General features: G+C 46.7%; 2 protein-coding genes across 3 annotated transcripts in view; both read right to left on the bottom strand.

Moving 5' to 3' along the window:
• The window catches only part of LOC119460821 (organic cation transporter protein), a 71,090-nt gene extending 64,431 nt beyond the window's left edge, over positions 1–6,659 (bottom strand). Inside the window, exon 1 of one of the 2 annotated variants that reach the window (XM_049673218.1) lies at positions 6,546–6,659. The gene's annotated coding sequence lies outside the window, so the exon portion shown is untranslated. The remainder of the gene's footprint in view (positions 1–6,545) is intronic. The other variant, XM_049673215.1, reaches the window with a different exon arrangement.
• LOC119460825 (organic cation transporter protein-like) overlaps positions 1–22,848 on the bottom strand; it is a 93,897-nt gene that overhangs the window by 28,546 nt on the left and 42,503 nt on the right. The window contains 3 exon segments of the mRNA XM_049673219.1: positions 19,321–19,484; positions 19,949–20,130; positions 22,110–22,324. Of these exon segments, the coding sequence (XP_049529176.1) occupies positions 19,321–19,484; positions 19,949–20,130; positions 22,110–22,324 (561 nt within the window).

Raw genomic sequence — 22,848 nt, 5'->3', positions numbered from 1 at the left:
GAGTGCTGAAATGTTCGCAGCTTGAGTACAGTGCGTCTTTGAAGGCGATGGTCAGCACGTGGCCATTCGCTGTACGAATATTTAAGTGAATTCTGCAACTGTCCGTTGGTGGCTGTTAGGGCACGTAACGCGTCATCTAGCAAAAACAAGATGGAAGTAGTGTCATTTCGAGGTTGTTTGCGGTAGCATTGTCCCTGACAATAAAACGCCTATTACCGGGAGAGAATGCAAGTAGATTCAGATGCGAATAGTTGTCATTGAAAGCCACTAAGTCTTTATGTCATCGTATGGTTCTCTGAAAGAAGTCAGGTGTTGTGCGAAGAAAGTAACAGAGAGGGATGGAGAGAGAAAGAGAAAACGCCTATTTTTCCCATGGTACGGAAAGAGTTAAGATAATACACTGAAAATCTCAAACATAAACGCTTAGAACACTGAAATCGAAAATCGTGAGCTTTATATTCGACGCGTACGATAGGCACGTAGAATGTGCACAGTGCCGCATTCAAAGTACCATGGTCGAATAAATTCAGTAATGGTATATATATATATATATATATATATATATATATATATATATATATATATATATATATATAATGCCACGACCTTGACACGACTGAAAGCCACTCGGTGCAATTCCATGCTAGGCATGTCGGGTTGATCATCGAAGAAGACAACGACGAAGGTGCCAGAGTAGTTCTATAAAAGATCTATAGCGTCGACGGAAGTCTTTTGTTGTTTTGTCTGTGACAAACTGGTGGAGGTGCTGGGTAGAGCACTGCACGGGCCGATTTTTGCGGCCCGGGCCCGGCCCGGGCCCGTTTTTACATTGGGCGGCCCGCCCGAGCCCGATCAAAACTTTTATGGCGATACCCGGGCCCGGCCCGGGCCCGGAAATAATATACGTTACCCGCCCGGCCCGGCCCGCCACCCCTTTGCCTTAAGCCCGAGCCCGGCCCGAGCCCGACTCGAAACCGGCCCGAACCCGGCCCGAGACCGAAAAATACATGTTTTTCAGAGTTGAGAAGCCCGAGAATAACTCGCAGAAAGCCCGAGCCCGGCCCGGGCCCGTGTCAAAAAACCCGAGCCCGGCCCGGGCCCGGGTCAAAAAGCACACGCCGTGCCCGAGCCCGGCCCGAGCCCGTGAAAAAACTCCTCTACCCGGCCCGGCCCGGCCCACGGGCCGGGCCGGGCCCGGGCTTTCGGGTAAGCCCGAGCCCGTGCAGTGCTCTAGTGCTGGGTACGCGTCTATGTACTCTGACCCCCAGGATCTGTAAGCGGACCACCTACGCAAAAGCCGACGGCTTCAAAGACTACCTCCGGAATACGGCCTTCAAGATCTGCCGAGGATGTCGACCACAACCGCAACCCAGACACAGGAGACATACGGTACGGGACAGCCTCCTGCGTCGCTGGTTCTCCACACGCCCCAATGGCCGTGGCCTTTCCATGGTGAGCTTTTTGAGGACGTGGAAGATTGGCTCGATGACTTCGATCGTGTGGCCGAGGTTAATGATTGGGATGAACGGAAGAAGCTAAGGCGCGTGTACTTCGCCCTAGAGGACTCTGCCCGAACATGGTTCGCTAACCACGAGCCATCCATCACCACCTGGCAAGAATTTCAACGGCAGATACGCGATACGTACAGCAGTCCCGCAAGAAAAGAGCGAGCAGAGCAAGCTCTTCAGAGCAGGGTTCAAAAGCCTAATGAAAGCGTAGCCATGTTCGTAGATGACATGTCGCGGCTTTTCAAGCGTGCTGACCCTGGCATGACAGAAGCGAAGAAGGTCCGCCTGCTGATGCGAGCAGTGAAAGAGCAGCTGTTTGCAGGACTAATGCGAAGGCCTCCAGCTACAGTAGCTGAGTTTGTCAGTGAGGCGACAACAATGGAGCGAGCCCTTCAGCAACGCTCCTCGGACTACGATCGCCAAATCACCCTGGGATCAGCATCTCCATCTCTCTCGTTGCCCTGTGACACCGATGCGCTTCGAGAGCTTGTGCGTAGTGTCGTGCGGGAGGAGCTTGATCGACCACAGGGAGTGCGTTTTCAGCCGACCGCAACGTCCCTCGCAGATATCGTCCGCGAAGAAGTCCGCCAGGCGGCACAGCCATTCGTGCAAACCCGACCTGAAGCCGCCCCTGTACTGACTTATGCGCAAGCAGTGAGGCTACCTGCGCAGTCCGTGAACCACCATAACCTGCCTTCTTCTGAAGAACCGCTGCGCCATTTCAGAGTCAAACTTCGCATGCAACTATGTACGAGTCCACAAGCCCCCGAATCAATACGCGAAAGTCAGACGTGTGGCGCACACCTGACTATCAGCCACTCTGCTTCCACTGTGGCGAAGCGGGCCACTTGTACCGTGCCTGCTACTACCGACGAATAGGACTCCAGGGATATCACCCCGGCGCTCGTCGCCCACGTGAGGGAGAGCGCCCGAGAGAAATCCAGCAATATCTGGCCAGTCGAGATTCGTCGCCGTACGCGCAGTTCCCACCGTTTGAACAGTCCCTGCCAACGAGCCGATCTCCGTCTCCACAGAGGCGCCAGTCACGATCACCACCTCCTCGACGATCGGCGTCACCTAGTCGCTACACTACGTTCTCCGCTTCTGTGGGCAACCGGCCCACGAGACCAAGTCGGGGAAACTAAGAACAGCGACCTCGGGGGGTGGGGCCGCTGTACAACGCACTTCGAAAGATCCTCTGCTGCGACACCCCGACGGCGACGTCACCGACGACGATAACGATGACGATGACGACAACGACGACTGTGTATCTTCGGCACCTTCATTCGAAAACCGTAAACCTGTTTCAGCCGACATACCCGTTTCTGTAGATAACCACCCGGTAACCGCTCTTGTCGATACTGGTGCCGATTATTCTGTTCTGAGCGGACAACTGGCTACTGCACTTCGCAAGGTGACGACACCGTGGCCCGGACCTAAGCTCTGTACAGCCGGCGGTCATGTTCTCACACCGACCGGCAAATGCACTGCGAGGGTACGCATTCGTGAGGCCACGTTTGTCGCTTCATTTATTATACTGGCAGAGTGCTCTAGGCAGGTCAGTCTCGGTATGGACTTTCTTCTATATATATACATAATCATAGCATAAGAAGCCAACAAACAATGACACCAAGGATAACATAGGGGAAATTACTAGTACTTACTAATTCATATAAAGAAATGATAAATAATGGAAATGAAAATGGATGAATAAACAACTGTCCGCAGGTGGGGAACGATCCCACGTCTTCACATTACGCGTGCGATGCTCTTACCATTGAGCTACCGCGGAGCCGTTTTCCCATCCACTTTCTGGGGTATTTATGTTTTCACAACTAGAACTAACCCTGAGAGTGTTAGCCAGCGCCACCAAATAAATAAATAAATAAATAAATAAATAAATAAATAAATAAATAAATAAATAAATAAATAAATAAATAAATAAATAAATAAATGTTACGCTTTATGAAGGAACGAAGTAAAACTTTATATGGCTGGCTTCTCTTCCGGAACTCCCCTTGCACTTCATTGGTGTCACATAATGATTAAAAAAATTTTGGAGAACGCGATAGCGTTATCGGGACCCGTTCGCATCACAACGCGCGGCTGTAGGTCTGGTAGAAATACTGGAAAAGGGGTTTGTGTTTGAGTTTCCTCGTAGAAGAATTAGGTTTTTTCGTACATTCAAATTACAATCCGACGCCGATTGGTAAACAATCCGACGGTCAATCCGACGCCGAATGGTAAAGTCGTACTTTACCATTTTCCTGGCGGATTTCGCTGTGAGAAATTAAAATTTCGTTCACCAAGACCTTGCACCACGTGGACGGCCTGCGCGGTCGGGGTGGTTGGGGATGATTTTATCCGCCACCCGCATCGCACGCCGACGCCGGTTGCGGACGCCGGATTTTCTGCGAAACGGGGCCCTTAACGCTGTCGTGTTAAAATGAGGGAAGAAGGCTCTGCGATCCCTTGAATTTTGCGCTCGAAGCACACCACTAGTGATGTCACTGTGGCTTCGTATTTTGATCCTAAAATGTTACGTATTTTTTTTAAACCCTTGATTGATTTATTGGCCTTTCGGCGACAATATTAGAACACAGTCCCCACCGATCATCGGCTCAGAAAGAGGTGAAGGCCCTTTCTCTCTCTCTTATTTGTATTCCCCTTCTCCCTTACCCCAGAGTATAGGGTAGCTAACCGCACTCTTGACTGGTTAACATCCCTGCCTTTCTTTTATCTCTCTCTTCTTTGGCGACGCTTCTAAAACATGTGGCCTCGCGAGCGACTGATGAAGCAATCCGATTAATTCATGGGGTTAAACTTCCCAAAGCAGCATCACAGGGCTATGAGACACGCCGCATTCGGGGTCTCCGTATTTTGGCCAGCTGGTTTTCTTTAAACCTGCACTGACCACCTGGTTTCCTTGAACGTGCGCTAGTAGTCCTTAATTGCGGGTCACATTGTTAAAGAAACATTCAGCAGAGATTGTTAAGACTGCTTACGTGTGGGAATGCGTAAGCATGTTACCGTTTGTAGACCTCGGAACATCATGAACGCCCTCATTTTATACACTCATGACGTGGCGCCACCTCCTCCCCATTGTCTGCGCCGTCACGTGCCCGATGACGCACGCACTAGGCCGCAACTTTAGCCAGCCAGAAGGCTGCGACGTGACGTGTGCAGTGACGCACGCACTAGGTACACCTTTTGTCAGGCAGAACCGTGGAGTCGCCGTGGTGTCGGGGATGCGGGCTCGTCTCACAACCCGCAGGCCCGGGTTCGATTCCCACCCAGACTGAAATGTACAAAATTTATTTTCAAAGCCATTAATTTACTTTGCTTACAGCAACCTCCCTGAGAAACTTGAGGTCAATCCGAGCGTTTTTGACGTGTTCTTACTCTTTGCGTGGTCGGGCATTATTGGTACCATCGCTCGGTCACGCCGCCGACGGCGGATTTTCGCGTAATGGCATATAATGCTTTAGCATTAAAATCGGGTGGCCAAAATCCGGAGACCCGAACTGCCGTGAGCGTTTTTGCATGGTATCATCGAAATGTGGTCGCTGCGGCCGGGAGTCGAATGCCACATAAGCATGCAGGACGCCAGAGTCAGTGCACCAATCCTGCGGGTTCAGGAATTTCTAGATAACTTGCCAGGGCATGACAATGATTGGCGAAATAAAGAGGTCGTTTCTTTATCTTATATACCAATGAATGTGCTCTCTGCCGAACCACACGACGAGGCGCCGTCAGGTGAAGTGTAGTAGTTAGCAACTTATTCTTTGACACTTCACCTACGCTCCTCTAATAGGTACGCCGGCTTGTGAGTTTTCTTGAAATGTTGTTGTGACACATCGGTAGTTGACAGTCGTTCTAATGATGGGGCTCTACCGCTTGCCTAAGCGATTCCAGCGAGAATAGTGATACAAAGAAAACAACTCTGAATACGAGGAAAATTTATGCCTGAGCACCAACAAACGCAACTATTATTACATTATATCGGTCGCCGCTGTTTCCTCGTCCTGTTGACAACGTATCTTGTCTTTGTCCGATTCCCGTTTATTTCCTCGATTCATTTACGCTGTTTTCATCGCGTCGCCTAACTGCACAAGCTCAAACACCTGCAGGATTGCGCTGCAGAAGAGCCTAAATATGGGAATGCAGTTCGGGGAATGTTTACAGCACGGAGTTGGGGGGGGGGGGGGGGGGGCAGCAGTCAACAGCCGCAGTTCTGGTTGCGCCCTCTGCCTCTTAAGGGATTTCGGATGAGTATGTTCTTTGCTTCAGCGGAAACACATAGGTGAAGCAGCACTTCACGGGAAAGGAAAAGTGGCCGATATGAAGCGTTGTGCAGAAATCTGTTAATGAACTTTTAGTTTAGAGACCTCCATGGATGCTATATGTTCCCGCTGCTATGACGTGCCACTGAGAATCGTCTTCGTTTTTCTCGTTGCTTTCATTGAGTGATCCAACGGTTGCCGGAATGGCGGGCGTGTAAAGACCACATGGCGTAGCGTAGAATGTAGTAAAGAGTTTTAGAAATAGCCCCTCCAAGTGGCTTAGTTTACTCAAGATCCCCCAAACCTCACTTGAGTCTTTCTTTTTCGCCAAACCGGTAGCATCCCCTAACACTGGTCGCGTACTTTTAAAACTCCCTAATGACTTTTGTGTTACTAGAAGAAGCTTGTTCGATGCGAACAGACAATTCACGGAGGTGGGCTTCCTGTCATTGTCGACGCTTGCGCGTAAACCGTAACTATAGACGTTGACTAATTGACACATACATCGCATACCCATTAAGCATGCAGTGCAACGATTGTAGCCTTGTCAGGTGATCTTGACGCTTAACACGGACGTAAACTACCTTATCTTAGGTACTGATTGCTTTTTACTACAGAAGGTACTACAGAGCAAACCTGTGTTGCGCTGCTATGGGGTTCAGCCCCTTTCGCACTTTCTATAAAGAAAACAGGGTGATGTCGCATGAACAAAGCTGTTCACTGTGAAGTAGAACCAGAGACGAAAAAAACTCACGAGTCAGGTCACGAAGAGTCGCATCCACAGTGTTCGCCGGATCAGGCGTATCCGACGTTCAGCCGGGTCTTCCAATACTGCTCCATGATTGCATAACCGGACGTGACTCCAATGTACGATAGAAACAAAGAAACGGCCGTCGCGATGCCGTCTTGGGAACGCATATACGCCTGGGCAACAGTCCGCAAGACTCGGCCGATTGCCTCGACCCCCACTTGCGCGCCGTTCGAATAAGGAAATTGCGCGTTCGCCACCCCTCTGACGTCGACCTCTGATCTTGTTCGTAAGCGTGGGCTTTCTAGCGGCACGCTTGCTTGACACGGACGGTCACTGGGTTCTCGTGCGTAACGTCGTTGTCGCCGCGCTCTAGGCCGTACACACGCGGTCACTCAGTGGCGCCGCGTCGCGTGACGGCATGCTGGCGTCACGGATCTGCGAGCTGTTTTTATTTGGGACGTCCTTTTTGCGGGACAACTGAATTGTCTACGGGATCATTCGAGAGAGAGACAGGAAATGCAGGAAGCCTAACTATACGTGAGTTTACAGTTTGCTACCCTGCTCTGGGGTGGGAGAAATAGGGATTGTAAATGAAGAGAGGGAGAAAAAACAAGAAAAAAAGGAAAAGAAAGTAGCAAGAAGGGCGTTCTTTTCTGCGCCAGTGCCCGCAGTACATTGTGTCGAGACAATAGGTTTCCGGTGGGCTCAACCAGTTGGGCGACCGGCTTCTTGCCGGAAGAAAACTTCGCCTCCATTCCACCCTGTGAAAGTAGATCTACAGCCAAGCTGTTGCCGACGTTTGACAAGCCCGGCCGGCGTTAGATGACGTTAAACAAGCACGGCCAGCACAAGTGACGTTGTATGTCACGCGCCCACGCACATGGGCGGAAGTGCAGCATACATGCTTATTCCTCTAGGCTCTCTGCCCAGCGCAAGGCCCTTACTGAACCAATTCAAATTTTCAAAGCAAATTGCGTCAGAGAATTTGTAAAGTATGACTTAACCACAAGCTGCAGACATTATAGCTTTGGATTGTAATTCTAATATACGAGAATAACGGCATCATCACGTGACGATATCGCCTGATGACGTAATTTGATGACGCAATCACGTTAAACGAGACGTCACGCAATGACGTCTTCGTCAAGCGATGATGTCACCTGATGGCGTCGTGCGATGCGATGCCTCTTGGAGAAGCAGCACACTGTGCGCTGCCCGCTTCCTTGCACTGCCTCCGGGATCGGCCCACATTTTGTGGGAGCGAGAGCCGCGCACGCGGACACGAAAATCCGGACCAACTAGAGGCTAACAAGTTCCCCGTAAAATAATTTTACGACATCGACGGGACTTAACATCGCATCCGAAGACCGTGAAAGTGCAACTGCGCTTCTTGAGATCCACTGTCCTGTGTGAACAGAATCGTTAAAGTGGCAAAGTGGCCTGTACAAATAAAGGTCGGGATATGACCTGACTTAAACGATACCTTACACATTCTAGAAGGCGTGTTATCAAGGTGGAACAGATATTGATATCATGTGTGGAATTGCTTAGCATATGATTACGTCGCACGTGTATGGAATATAAAATGCCTGCAATCAACCAGCACGAATCGAACTACCACTCTGCCTACCATGGCGCAGGGAGTGGTTGCACCGCGCCACAGAGTCGAGCTGCGTACTTACTAAGGGCCTCGTTTATTTCATACGTGATATAAACCTTTACGCATCGAGCCATGACGTCATATGCGCAGGGAAACTGCCTGCCAGTACGTTTAAATCTGGGAGGAGAAGGCGGCGTATAGGAGGATGAGATCATTCCTCATTTGAAGCATCTATCTATGGTTCGTAATGGTATAGTGCCGGGATACCTGACGCCATATTCTGACCGCGCAGTCCTTTTCTTCTAGACCTTCTGTCTTCTAACTGGACGATCGCTAGCGTCGTAGGAGGACATTTTGGAACATGCGTCTTGTATGATATATTATTCTGCGGCTTTCTCTATCGTTCGATGCCAGTGTTAATTTCTTGCGCGGAACGCAATTTGTAAACATGTTATGACTTCCGTGAGTCCAAGAACAGCTTTTGTATACAGAATATCTCCCGCGAAAGTTTAACAAATCTTCCTTTACAGGCTTTTGTAGGGTTGTAGACTTGTCGGGCGCCTGTCTGTATGAACATATACACATATTTCCATCCGTTTCCGTGCCATGTTTTTTTTTTTTCGATTACTCCGTGCACCCGCGCACAGATAAGCTTCCACAAAAGGGTGCGCCTATGCGCAGGCCATCGCCTGCCTGACTTAAGCAGAACGCCGTATCGAGGGACGCGGCTTTGCTCTTGCTGCAGCCTCCCAGTTTCGGTTTCTCGCCCTCTGATGGCCGAAATTTAACGCGCCACAGTTAACTAACCTAACCTAACCTAACCCCGAGGGTAATCGCATTTTTTCCAGATCCAAAAGTTGATATAGCTTGCGCGTGGAGAGCTCGCTTCAATTTCCAAATTGCGATGAGCCCACTGAAACTAATAGTTTGGAAGTTAATTAATGGATTTTTGTTAATTAGCAACGAATTACCCCGTATCACCCGTTACCTAGTGGCCGCCACCACTTACGGTATGTATCTGAAGAAACTGTCCTTTTATTAAACACCCGGTTTATATTCTTTATTGGATGCTGGAGATGCTTGCCTGGCCATAAGCATAGCATGTTACTGCGGTTGACGGTGTATCTGTGCAGGTGCGTCTGATTTGAGGGTTACTTCTGCATGTGGAGATATCTTTGTTGCGCTTGCTCTTTCGTCAATGTTTAGTTTACACGCCGTGATAGAAGAAGTAGCAGGCGCCTATGTTAAAGTCAATATCTTCTCCTGCATATATGGGGATATGTATGGAAACAATGTTTATTGAGTAAACTTTGAAGAGAACTAACGCACTCCGTTTAAAAGGTGTAGACGAGGCCTAGTAAACAGATACCGGTAGAACACATTGAGTCATTTATCACATTATCAATAGTGCCCTCGACTAACAAGCTTTACAGACTGATGTCAACCACGTCCTAAACTGGTGCAACCAATGGCTAAGGACGCTGAATGCTAATAAATGTACATCTGTAACGTTCTCGCGTCGTTCTAGCCCCCTTCATTTCCCGTACACAATTTCTGGTGTTAGCGTAGAAGCCGTTATCGCATTCGAATACTTGGGTGTAACCTTATGCAGGGACCATCTCGTGGCGTACGCATATTACTAACATCCTATCATCCGCCAATAAAACACTTGGATTCTTTAAACGCCACCTCCACCATGCCCTCATGCATGTAAAACTTGTAGCCTATAAATGGCTTGTCAGACCTAAGCTCGAGTACGCATCCACCATTTGTGAGCCCACACCAGTCTTACATCACCACTGGCCTGGAAGCAGTTCAAGAACTGCGCTGCTAGATTCCTCCATTCCACTAATCCGTATCACGTCAGTGTACCCTCATTAAAAGCAGAATCCGGCTTATTGAATCTCTATCTTCCTCGTCGCATTGCCACGCTGTCCTTGTTCCGCATTGTTTTTTTTTTGCACTTGTCGTTCTCTCGGCCATCCACCTTACATCGCACCCCCTGCACGCATATCCCACCGCGTCGGCCATAAGCTTTAAGCGTCACGGCCACGTGCCCGCACCATTACGTTTTCTTCATTTTTTCTTTTTGCGCGCAACACCAGAATGGAACGACCTTTCCCACCAAATCGCAGCAATCACTAGTCCATCAACTTTCTTACGCGATGTAACCGATTTTCTATATAAGTGACGTCATGTGGCTATATTGTAAACCCACCCCTTATGTAATACCCCCTCGAGGGGTCTTTAAGGAAACGAAGTGAGGTAATGTGAAGTGATGTGAAGGCGATCGCTAACGTGATTAGCATTAAAACAATGCAGCGGCACACTGTATTGCCACCGCAGATGCACGGAGCGACGACCTCGCCTCTAATCACAATGCGAACCGATACCATGACACAGTATATCTTTAGGTAATCACTGCATCACAGTTGAAATTCCGTAGTATCCCTATAGCCTTGTACCCTGGCTGCAACTTCGTTGCAATGGCTCTCCATCAAACGGCCGCGCTCGACGTGGAGGTGTCTTGTGGATATGGTGCGCTGTTGCTTTATTAAGCATGAAATGCTTTTAGCTCCCGTTGTCGGGGACCTTCAAGTGACCTTGAGCCAAAATCCAGAGCCGTTATCCGGGCGCTCAAACGAGAACATCCGGGCAACCAGTCAAAAGTTAAAATGCGGTCTCTGGTCCTTAACCCTTTGTACAGGACCGCATTACATACGCTAGTTACTGCTCGAACAAGTTACAAAAATATTGCTTCCGAGTTGTTCCTAATATTTGTTCACAATATCACTGAAGCTGTAACTTCTAGTACGCTAAAGTTTTATTTGTCATTTACAATAGCGCCATTCAAAAGGCAGATACATGGCACCATCGCTTGATTGTCATCTTTTGGCGCTGAGACAGGGTTGCCTGTGCTCTTTTCAACGCCAGCGGTCCGGGAGTTCCGCGGCGCGGGTTTTGCGCCGCCTCCTTCGAGAGGTGGCGCCACGCTGCGTGACCAGGCCGACAGCGTCCGGAGCGCCGCGGATGGTTGTTTGGCCGAGACGAGGCTTGCAGCGAGGTTCATTTCAAAACAGGTTCATTCCGGTTCAGTAAGCTTTCAGGCCTGCGTCGCGGCACCAATCTGCTTTGCCTGTAGCCATTTTATGCTTACATTCTCGAATGAAGTCGTACCTACCTGCCTACTCTCGATTACGGGAGAGCCAGTATTTTATATTTAAGGCTGCATAACCCTTGTGTTAGCTTTGCGCGTCCATTCTGGGGAACTGGCCAAGAATGACTACATATCAAGACCACACGTGACCCAAGTGACCCGAGTCCTCCACTAGGCGAGATAGCAGTCAGCAGGAAATTGTTTGTTAGGCCACATACCCAGTGGCCCATGTTGTCTGCTCGACAAGACAGCAGCCAGCACTTGCCCAGTGGCCCAATCTAGTAGACAACTTGGGTCACGGTGTGGAAGAGGTTGATACGGACATACCGCAAAGTGGGTAAAGTGCCCAAAGAATGCTAGTCGCATTAATATGAAAACAGTGACAGATGGGCCTGCGGTATCTCTACAACCATATTCTCCGTAACTAGCCTGTATTTTTGATAAATCGTAAACTTACTTTCATGATAATAATGATCCGACATTTATTTCCTTGCAATGGAGAGCGTGTGAATGAAAACAGATTCCTTCAAACGAGCATTCCGGAGACAGTTTCACTCAATCATGTTAGAACACAGCTTTATTATCTACAGGCGATGGACAGAACTGTTTCAATGAGCTGTTTGAAAACATTTTATTTCTCAAAGAAAAAAAAGGGGGGTTTGGGGAGTTTTCATGCTAAATCACGGTATTATTATCAGGCATGTCGTAGTGGGGCAACTATGGATTATTTTGACCACCTGGGGTTCTTTAGCGTGCACCCAATGCACGGTACACGAACACATTTTTTTCTTTCTTGCATTTCTTCCCATTGAAATGCGGCTGCCGCGGCCGGGATTTGATCCCGTGACCTCGCACTGATAGCAATGCAACGATGTAGCCGCTAAGCCACCCCGGTTAGTCATTTCGCAGTAGCATAGCTCCCACAAAAAATAATATGTTCACTGAGACGTCACTTAAATGAATCCTGACATGACATTTCCGACATTAATTAATTAATTAATTTATTTATTTATACACTTACCTAACAGGCACCAGTATTGCGTGAGGGAGGTAAGAGAAACAACATGTAGCGAAAACAGCAGAACATAACTAACAACAAATCAAACAACTGGAAAAAGACGCCATTCACCATCAAGGAAACGAACAACAACAACAACACTCTGGGCGATCAGAAACGCGCATGGCTCATGAAACTCCTGGCAAAGAACTGCAAACGTATGTATACATATAAATAGCAGGCAAGAAGCGAGCATGACGACAGTCAAGTCACATGGGACAAATTAAACCACACGTGCGCATGACTGCGGAGTCATTTTTTAAAAATGTTTCTCGAAATGATTCCAGGTTATTAATGTCAACAATGTGGCTTGGAAGTTCGTTCCAAGCTGATATTGTCCGAGGTAATGCAGATTTATTAAATGTGTTTGTGCGGCCAAACACACGTGTGAAACTGCGTTATGTAAGCGGCGAGATGTGCGAAATGGTCGGGAAAATGGTAATGTAAGTTTCGTGTTGACTGTGAGTGATTTTGTGCAGTAAGCAAAGCAGAGCTATCGTCCTTCTTGATTCAATAGATGCGAGTGATAGGGATTTCTTTATAGCAGTAACGCTAGAATGCCTACTGTAATGTTTGGCGATGAAACGTGTGGCCTGGTTTTGAACAGATTTGAGAGAATTTAATAAATATTCCTGATGAGGCGACCAGATGGCGGATGCGAATTCGAGTTGAGGACGAACAAAGGTTCTGTACGTTATTTCATGAGTGGCTGAAGGGGTTTCGCGTAGGTTTCGTTTTAGGTAACCAAGTGTGCTAGATGATTTTGCTGTAACATGTTTTATATGCGCCTTCCATGATAAGTTTGTTGTATATGGATACCAATATATTTGTACAAGGCGGGGGGGGGGGGGGGTGACAGTGAGAGCACTTTTATTAAGCCAGTAAGTGTAAAGAGAGTTTGTTTGCTTTCGGCTGATGGTAATTAATTTGCATTTTGCTGTATTTAGTGACATTTGCCATAGCGTGCACCAGTTTGTAATTTCATCTAGATCTTTTTGAATAGCGAAGTGGTCGTCGGGTGTCTTAATTTTGCGATAAACTACGAAATCGTCGGTAAATAATCTGATTGCTGATGTTATGTTGGACGGCAAATCATTGATGTTACTGAGACACAATAGCGGACACAGCACGCTACCTTGAGGTGCACGAGATGACACATCGGCCAAGGAAGATGAATGATTGTCAGTAAACGTAAACTGTTTGCGGGATGTGAGAAAGTTCCTTATTTAGGTTGTCTAAATGTATTGATGATAGTCTGGCTATGAATCTAGAGTGGGGAACGCGATCAAAGGCTTTGGCAAAGTCAATAAAGACTCTTGCAATAAATGATGGTTCAAACCCTCTAAAACCTAGGAAAAATAGCGGCACCTATCAGAGTGTCCCGATCAACTTTTTATAATACTTGTTTCTAGAAACCAGTGTCGGTTTCGGTACGCTTGAGGTGGTCACGTCATGACACACTGGCTCGCTTCGCTTCTGCAATAACTGCTGCTGACAAGCGTGAGCGCAGCAATAAGAAATGCTAGAAGAAGCACTCTTGTTTGTTTCTTTAAGAACGACGTCATTCTAGCTAGCACGACGTCCGGGTTAATTTCATAATTTTTATTCAAGCCAGACATGTATAGTTATTTCTAGAAGGAAGCTTTAATGGTCACGAAAAGGTTTTGCTAAGTTTTTTGTGAACCTTTGTGGGGAAAAAAATTATGAACGTGATCACACATGAGTTACTAATAGGGTACCACAAAAAATTAATTTGAGCTGTATTAGTTAATTACTTTTATACAATATCAACAAAGCCATTCTTACCTTGAGGAGGAGCTGGGTATGCCAGAAAAGACGTAAGAGTCTCAGGTTGTCAAAATTAACCCGCAGTCCGACACTGCGGCATGACTCATAATCATATTGCGGTTCTGGCAACTAAAACCCCACAGTCTATTTTTTAATTAACAAACGTTAAAAAAAATTGACAGCAGGCCGACGCTGCCTCGAAGTCCTCGCACCATATCTCCGTGACGTCATGAAATTTTGACAGAGTTTGCTCGGCCCGGTTAATATTTTATTGGTAAAGATGGACTGCATTGTATTTTGAAAGAGCCAGAGACTGAATTTAGCAAGTTGCAAGAACGTTTACTTCTGCCCAAGGTGGGACACAGGGTAAGAAATCTAACAGATGAACGTGGATATAAGTGATTTTTTCGTTTTCTTTTCGTCGTCTTCTTCCGCAACTGTCATGTTGACGCGCGTGGGCGCAACCGCGTGATCGCGCTCGCGCCATTGCTCCCGTGTTCGTCGTCGTCGTCTTCTTCCACAGCAGACTCCGTTAACATTCATCATTCCGGCGCAGAACTTCACTTCTCTTCTGTCATCGTAATGGGGAGGCCGCATTTACGGGGGTATGAGCCATTGCTTAAGGGGTATGAGCCATTCATTGTCTTACGTGACGGACAGATTTAATCTTGAAGCAATTACATTTTGAAGAATCGCAAGCGGCAATGGCGGGCGGATGCTGCTAACCACGCCACCGAGCAAACTCGAGGCATCGAACGCAAGCGCTTGCGGTTCGACAACAACTTGTCCCTTATCCGTGTGATACGGTCCGACGAACAGCGACGCAATGCCTTGGAAGTGTTGAGTGAACATTACGCTACTAGTCGAGAAGACCTTGGTGAATTTAGAGTTCGCGGTACGTGCAAGGAATCTTTCATCAAGGGAAAACTACCTGCGTGCAGCATTGTGAACGGGCACGTATACCCTCCATTTGTTGTGATAAGCTTCGCTTATCATCCATCTTCGCGGAGTGGTAGGGCCGACGATATATATTTTTGTTTCAATAGATAAGTTGTAGGTCTTCGCTCGTCCTGTTCCCTTTCTGACTGTGCCCCGTCTTACCACACACTTTGTGTCAACACTGAAGAATACTTTCAAATCCATGACGTCACACTGACTTGCCAGCATTGGGGTTTCGGCACAAAATTCAGCAAATGGTACCTTGACATTCATTTCCTCTCCCGATAAGCAACCCATTACTGCGAAATAATGAAAATACAGTCTCGAAACACTAACTTATCAGTCTAAGTTGTTCTTTTAGTGTACTTTTAATAATGACGGAATCGAGTTTTTTTATTTTACTTTTCTAGTTGCGTTCAGTAGAGAATAGCAGTGAGAAAGACAACCTTTTTTTTTTAATCACAGGTCACACGCGATCGTATACAGAGCTCGCGAAATAATGAGCCGGAAGAGCGAGAAGTCACGGCCACGTGTGATGATAACTGCAATAGACAAACAGCCACACCCACTTCTTTCGCAGAACAGCAATTGTACGGTGCTGTTCTGCAGCAGTGGTGGAACAGTTGTGTATGGTGGAACAGTGGTGTTTAAGGGACACTAAAGAGATAAAAAAATAGGTTGAGCTGTATTATAGTAAATTGCGCTTCATCAATACCAAAAGAAAGCCACTCCTGCCGTTGAGAGCAGGCTAGATAATCCAGAAAAGACGCAAGGATCAAGAACTGGTGGCGCCGCCGCGTTGAAGTTTCCGCACCATCTTGACGTGACGTCATTAATTCTAACTGCGTCTGCGTGCTCCGGGCCTAGTTATTTGTTTGTCAACAAAGGTGGACAATATAGTATCCTAAAGGAGCGAAAGACTGAACTTGAGAAGTTTTGAGAGCTTTCACCACGCCGCAAGAATCCCAAGTACATAAAATCACTTCGAAATTTGTGACTTTACGCTGACGTACGATGTCGGGGTTTCGGAGCGAAATTCAACACGGAGAAGTTTGGCCTTCATCTCCTCCTCTACTAACGAACCTTTTTGCGCAAGATTGACGAGAATATACTTCTGTAAGAATGCCTTATTAGTCTAAGGTGTATTTCATTTTAGTGACCCCTTAAAATCCCGGCTACACCGATACTCTCGGAGTTGCGCTCAACTTTGTGACTTTCGATGGAGGCGAAATGCAGAAACGCCCGTGGCTTGCGTTGTAGTGCACGTTAAAGAATCCCAGGGGTAAAAATTAATCCGGAGCCCTCCACTACGGCGTGCCTCATAATCGGGAGTGGTTTTGGCACGTAAAACCCCAGAAAGAAGAACTTTCTGACTGTGCAGTCGCATGACTTCGATATGTTTGAATGCTAATTCGTGGTCGTTTGTTAGTGTAAATTTTTACGTTTCAGCCTGAGGTTGAGGAACAAAAAGTAGGACCAGGTCAAAGGGCCCTTGACTATCAACTCTAGTAGATAATCAGCAACACCTTAGTCGGGCCGTCGTTTTACCTAGTCCGTTCGCACGTCCAACTATTACAATTCCTTCAGCTGCAAATTGACTAGCTCACTCGAATACTATTTTAGTTAATTGTGTTTGTTTCAATTCTTGCTGTGCAAACCCCTAGACCGCTATTAAACATAAACTAGAAGAAAAATTACTAGTATAGAGAGCTTAAGTATGTAACAATTGACCCAAGTTGGCACAATGTTGTAGGATAGAGGGGACATCGTACGTGTGATTACCTAAAAAATGGCGGCACGCTAGTCACGTTACGTACTGCCGTAACACGGCTACGTGACATGCCGACATACATGCTGCAGTCCGACAACACGCTTTCGAAGGATTAATCACGCCTGTGTAAAATAAAACGGCAAATGTAGTAACAAAATTGGCGTTTTCTTGTTCTCTTGCCGCCCGACGGTTTGGACGTTATTCGGATATCCGCATGGAGGCCTGGTAAACTGTAAAGAAGCCACGCATCACTACTCAACAGCTGCTGGCCGCTCGAGGATAAATCGGCGAAGGAAGGAGATGTCGACGGCTTCAGTCCATGGCTTAGGTAACTTGAAAAAAAAAAAGAAACTTATCGGCGCTCACATTGTGGGCGCAATTCGTCACAGCTTTTCAAAGAGCACAGCCGTTCGAGATCAAGTTCATCTCTTTCTCGTTTGGTTGGTTATCTAGAGTAGGGTGTTGGTCCCTGCGCCTCCTGCAGAGAATAAAAGAAATCAGAGGGCAACGTTGGGATTTTTTCTCTATATCACGTGTGTATAGAGTATATACATCTATGTTGAGTATTCGAGGTAAACGTTGGCTATGCTGAATGCCAGCGAATATACCGTCAGAAATATATAGATGACAACGTAGTGTTCCGCGTTTTACTTGAAAGGTTGTAAAACCTGCAAAACGTTGTATGTAGATCCAACGTTTGTGTTGGAATCTGTGTACAGCGAAGCCTTGGTGAAACGGGTTATTAGATGCCCCTAAAACCTAAACGCAATGCGTATACGTTTGTCTATTTTTAATGCAATGTAACGTGTGATCTTACGCAATTTTTAAGCCATGCAATGTTCTTGTTTATGCGCTTCATTGTTCACAGGGCATGACTTAATGCAAGCACCAGTTCATGCGAATTGACACTTTGAGACGTTGACTGCAGCGAAGTCATATGGATGAAGTTCACGTTTGGTGTTTGTCGAGAGAAGACGAAGAAAAGAAAGTGCATGTGCGACACTAATGTAAATACGTCAAATGCTTTTATGCCCCTTGTGTCTCATACCAAGTGACACACACCCAGGAGCCCAAGAGTGTGGTAGGCCAAATGTAAGAAAATGAGTAAAGCGCTCAATACTGTGTGCTGTTACATTGAGAGCTCCGTGTGCTTAAGAGATGCCTTTGACGCTACATTATATGCACGGGTTTTATATATTGGTATATTGTTTCGTTATGCAGTTCAGAGCCCATTTACATTACTTTGTCGGTAAACATGCAGTGCTTTCATAGCTGGGTACCAATATACATATAACTTCTTCTTATAAGGTTATCAAAAAAAAGTCACCTGTGGCAGATGGCATAATTCTAGTTATTGAGCTGGATTACTCAGAGGCGGACATCACTTGCACGAGAAATCGAAATGTACAATCGACTAATTAAAATTTTTCACTGATTCATTTTTAAACATTTACATTACGACGCCTATTGCAATTTACGAATTGCACCCGGTGAGTTTGGGAGGCATGTCCACTTGGAACACATCTTCAGGCTGACACCAGTTCGAGTGTACGAAATTCCTAAAGTGTGCGACAAAATACATGGCCGTTCCGGTTGCTTTCGTACTTTAGCGCATAAAATGGCGGTTTGTTAAAGAAGTAATTGGAACAACAGTGCATTTTTACCGTAAGTTTCACGGGCGCGTATCGCGAAACCTATCTGATCCTTAGAAGTCATTGAACGCGAATATGCCTTACAAATTCACCAGCTGCAATTCATAAGTTGCAATGTGTTCCGCAAATATCCACAAATATATCCGACGAGCTATTGACCGACAAGCGGAGTCGAAACCGGTGGGATAGGCAATGCAGAAATACTTTAATACAGAGAACATTCACACTCTCCGCATTCGCTTTGCGATGTTTTGCTGACATTGATACTTCTCTTGAAGCGGTGTGTGTTAGGTATAAGTGAAAAGTCCCAAGGAGAAAACCCCATAAACATCCATGCACATTCAGTTCTGCCGGTAATTGAAAGGCGCACGACTAAGCATACCGAGGAATACTGGGTATGAAAAGAACGGTGCTTTCAAAGCTTGGAAGAGATGTACCATCGCGAGGACGTTAGGACAGCGCCTCTGAAGATTACGATGTCAATGTACATTAGTTCTTTGAAGTTACCCTTTGCTTATCACAGCTTTAAACTGGCTAGCATGAGGAAACTGAACTGCCACTGAAGTCTATTGATCCCCGATAAGAGCCGAGAAAAGACGAAGCGAAATCGAAAACCTGAGAGAATCCTGCCGGGTGGGATTAATGACAGCTACGAATTTGATCTCCTTTCGATAACCTATGATAGAATTAACGATAAGTAAATATATGTCAACTCCGTCGTCGGAACGAACTTTTGAGGCTGGCGTCTCTGCCGTCTTTGTGTATCACTCGCTCGTCTCTCGTGCACTTTTTTGAGAAGACGAACAACCCATACCTATTGAAAGAGAAGAACTTTTGTTTTTCTGCAAACTTCTGCGCGTCCTCCATGTTCTGGTACAGAGGATAACCTCGGGTTTCAGGTAGCCACACAGAAAATGCTCCTCCCAGTGTTGCGAGCATGGCTATTACTGCAAACGGGATCCAGGCTCCGTACTTTCCCTATGAGAGAGAGAGAGAGAGAGAGAGAGCGGGATGAAATACTTACACATTGCACGTCTCTGTGCGACGGGTCAGTGTTCAGCACTCTATAGATATACCATGTATGCACAAGCCGCAGCATACGTTTTGTGAGGAGTCGGCAGTTTCATTTCCTCAAGGGTTCATTTCTGTCGCGCTGAGTGAGATAGATAGATAAATAGATAGATAGATAGATAGATAGATAGATAGATAGATAGATAGATAGATAGATAGATAGATAGATAGATCACACCGGATCAGCATGCCTACTAGTTATTTCAATGCGAACTAGATGTTATTGATGACGATGGTATGCACCAGAAAAGAAATAAAAAAAAAATAAAAGGAAGGAAGGACCATTTTAGGGCCTAAATATTTTGTTGAAATATAATTTCTGTGTTTGCATTGCTTCAGCACCATAAAGGGAGCATTTTGTCAGAACTTACAAGGTAGATGATGTAGGGCATACAGATGGTGATCGTCGAAGCGACCGACGAGGATGCGCCGAGGGCAAACGAGCGCACAGGAGTGGGCATCACTTCGGACGCCTGCTGGTACATGACCATGGCGGACGCAGTGCAAGAGAACTTGGCCAACATCACGAGGACGATGCCGGTGACTAGCGCCTCTGCATGCAAGAAGGCGGAAGAAACAAGTTTGAAACCCACTGCGCTACGAAAGCGCACGCTTTGAAGTCAATTTACAGGTGCAAACTGGTGCATGCTTGACACTTCAAACGTCGAACGTATAACTTGCCTAGGTCAGCGAGACTGCTTTTCGCTCGATAATTATTACTGGTCGAGACAGTTTTCCGCGAGGCAATCGACCTGTCATTTTTCACGTTGTTCCGAAAGTCTCAGCATATTCTATAGGATTCGCTTCTCCGACATGCAGCGTTTCTTGCACATAAAGTTTATAATACCTATGTATTGGCTTGAAGTATAGCGTTAGCCAGTAGCAAGAATTCACAAAGAAATATTCATTTCCTTAGGTAGGCACCATGAAAACCTTCTGAAGCATCTTTGACGGCTTACGCTGCAAATAGGGGTAAGGCGGAGCGCAAGATCATTTTTAATTTGCACAGTAATTGTTGTGTATAGCAGTTAGAAAGGCAACGTCGTCGAGGTTCAAGAAAGCAAATAAATAAATAAATAAATAAATAAATAAATAAATAAATAAATAAATAAATAAATAAATAAATCAATCAATCAATCAATCAATCAATCAATAAACAAATTTCATTTCTTCTATTTCACAAACAGACAGTGGAGCGGCGTATAAAAGCTGGCTTTCTCACGTTCTGTGTTGTAGTGGGAAAGCCAGCTTACAACGAGGCCCGATAACGCTAGCGCGTTCCGCTCGTAAAGACGAAGCTTAAGAGCCCTTCTTTAAGGACTCTTAAAAGTCCTTAAGGAAGGACTTGCTTAAGTGTCCTTCAATTTTTTATATACGCTTCCCTACCACGACTCATTGCAAGTGACCGACTATTCCGTCGGAATTCTGTCCCAATAATGTCTGGACGGGACCATCATTTCTTATCATGTGGATATTGCAAGAGCATCTATACGGACATTCCAGGCGCGTGGCCGATAGCATGTGTGGGCTGCTCGTCGAGAACGCTAGCTCGCCTGGTACCTTCATTCGGGTTTATCTTCCTCCGCGCCCGGTAGTGTATAGTTCATGTGATCTGCTCAGTATTGGACGTGCGGCACACGTGTTATGGTGGAGAAAGCGGCAACAACTGAAACGCTTTGTGACAAGCACGCGCTGCACACGGCAGGCGCTCCTCATCATATCAGGGTTCTGACCGAGGCTGCTCGCGATCATCGACTTTTCTCCGTTTACGTGTGCGTGCACGCACCCCAGGCGCGTTTACTTAGTCTGCTTATGTTTACTGCAATTCACAATGCCACTAAAGCTACGAGCCTTACTTTGTGCAATATTCTGACATGTTGCTATCGCATTCATTGTTTTGCCATACTGGCGAAATTATGATTTTTATGCGTCGTTTTGTGTTTCTTTGCGCCGTCATTTCGCGTTGTAATCGAAACATATATATTTTCTATTTCTGTTTGACTGAAACTCCCCCCCCCCCCCCCCCCCCTCGCGTTATTTACGTGCAAATACGTACACGTCGCCCTCCAACTCGGCAAGAAACACGACGACGACGCGCAAAACTTGAGACAGTAGGAGAAATAATAATAATAAAAAAGCGTCGCTTTAAAGGGCCTACAAGTGAAATTCAAATATTTTGCTTTTGGGGGGGGGGGGGGGCGCAATATCAGTCTTTGAGAGGATTAGTGCAACACAAAACAGGTGTAGCTAGTGGTCCAACGATGAAGGCAATGGGATGAGGACAGCCGTAATCATGACGATGACAATAACCGCATAACGACGACAACTGTGACGAAGACGACCCGTTGATTCTCGCGTTGGGGACGCACTTTTGAATGCCGAATAACAAGATGGAGGAGAGTTGCTGTTCCGGCGACGTTTTGTAGAAGGATCGCGACAACGATACCCGTCACAGACGCCACAAAATATCGCCGCAATAAGTATATGCTGTCGCTGTTAGAGGCCTCACCGGGAACACGCACGAGCGCTCACCTTTGGGCACGAGGCAGAAGGCGATGCACGATGCGCTGACCATGAACTGGAAAAAGACGTTCATCCAGCGACGCCCCAGTTTCTCCATGGCCCACCAGGCGATCACGCAGGCTGGGAACTCGACGAGGGCCAGAAGGAAGAAGTTTACGAACTCGTTGCCGCTCATGTTGGTCACGTTGATGCTCATGCCGTAGTATGCCCCCGCGTTGGCGACCCTTGATGACGGGGCGAAAGCATCACTGACTCAGTGGTTGAGAGCTGAGATGGCTGTCTTCTGCGTGGTTAATCAGATGATCGATTTATTTTCTTGTTTCAACGTAGACAGCGCGAGTCTCAGCATGTCAAGCGAGGCAGAGGTAGCCTGTGGCTTTACTCTTTCTCCTACTGCCCCTGAATATGTCAGTGGTCGCAGTCTTGACTAAGTTATGCAGGCGTCAAATATATTAAATCTTATAATGGCTCAATGTCCCTGTCGAAATTTCGAAATGGGCATCTACTCCAGAGCTTGGACGAATCAGCGGCGTTTGGCTCGGTAGGCAGCGGGTGCAAATGAATACTTCAGAGCTCCCACCCTATCGTCACAGCCACTTGTTCATTGCAGCAAAACGGCCCTGTTCTTTACGCACTGCTCTTCTTGTGGATTTCATTAGGGGCCTGCATAACCACGGGATAAAAGAAATCTTCTTATGTATCGGAATGGAAAGTGAGCATACTTACCGTTTCCCCCTTCGCATCAGAA

Source organism: Dermacentor silvarum, chromosome 8 (assembly GCF_013339745.2).
Source record: "Dermacentor silvarum isolate Dsil-2018 chromosome 8, BIME_Dsil_1.4, whole genome shotgun sequence".
NCBI lineage: Eukaryota > Metazoa > Arthropoda > Arachnida > Ixodida > Ixodidae > Dermacentor > Dermacentor silvarum.
Note: the sequence above shows the minus strand (reverse complement) of the source record. Positions and strands in the feature narration are given on the sequence as shown.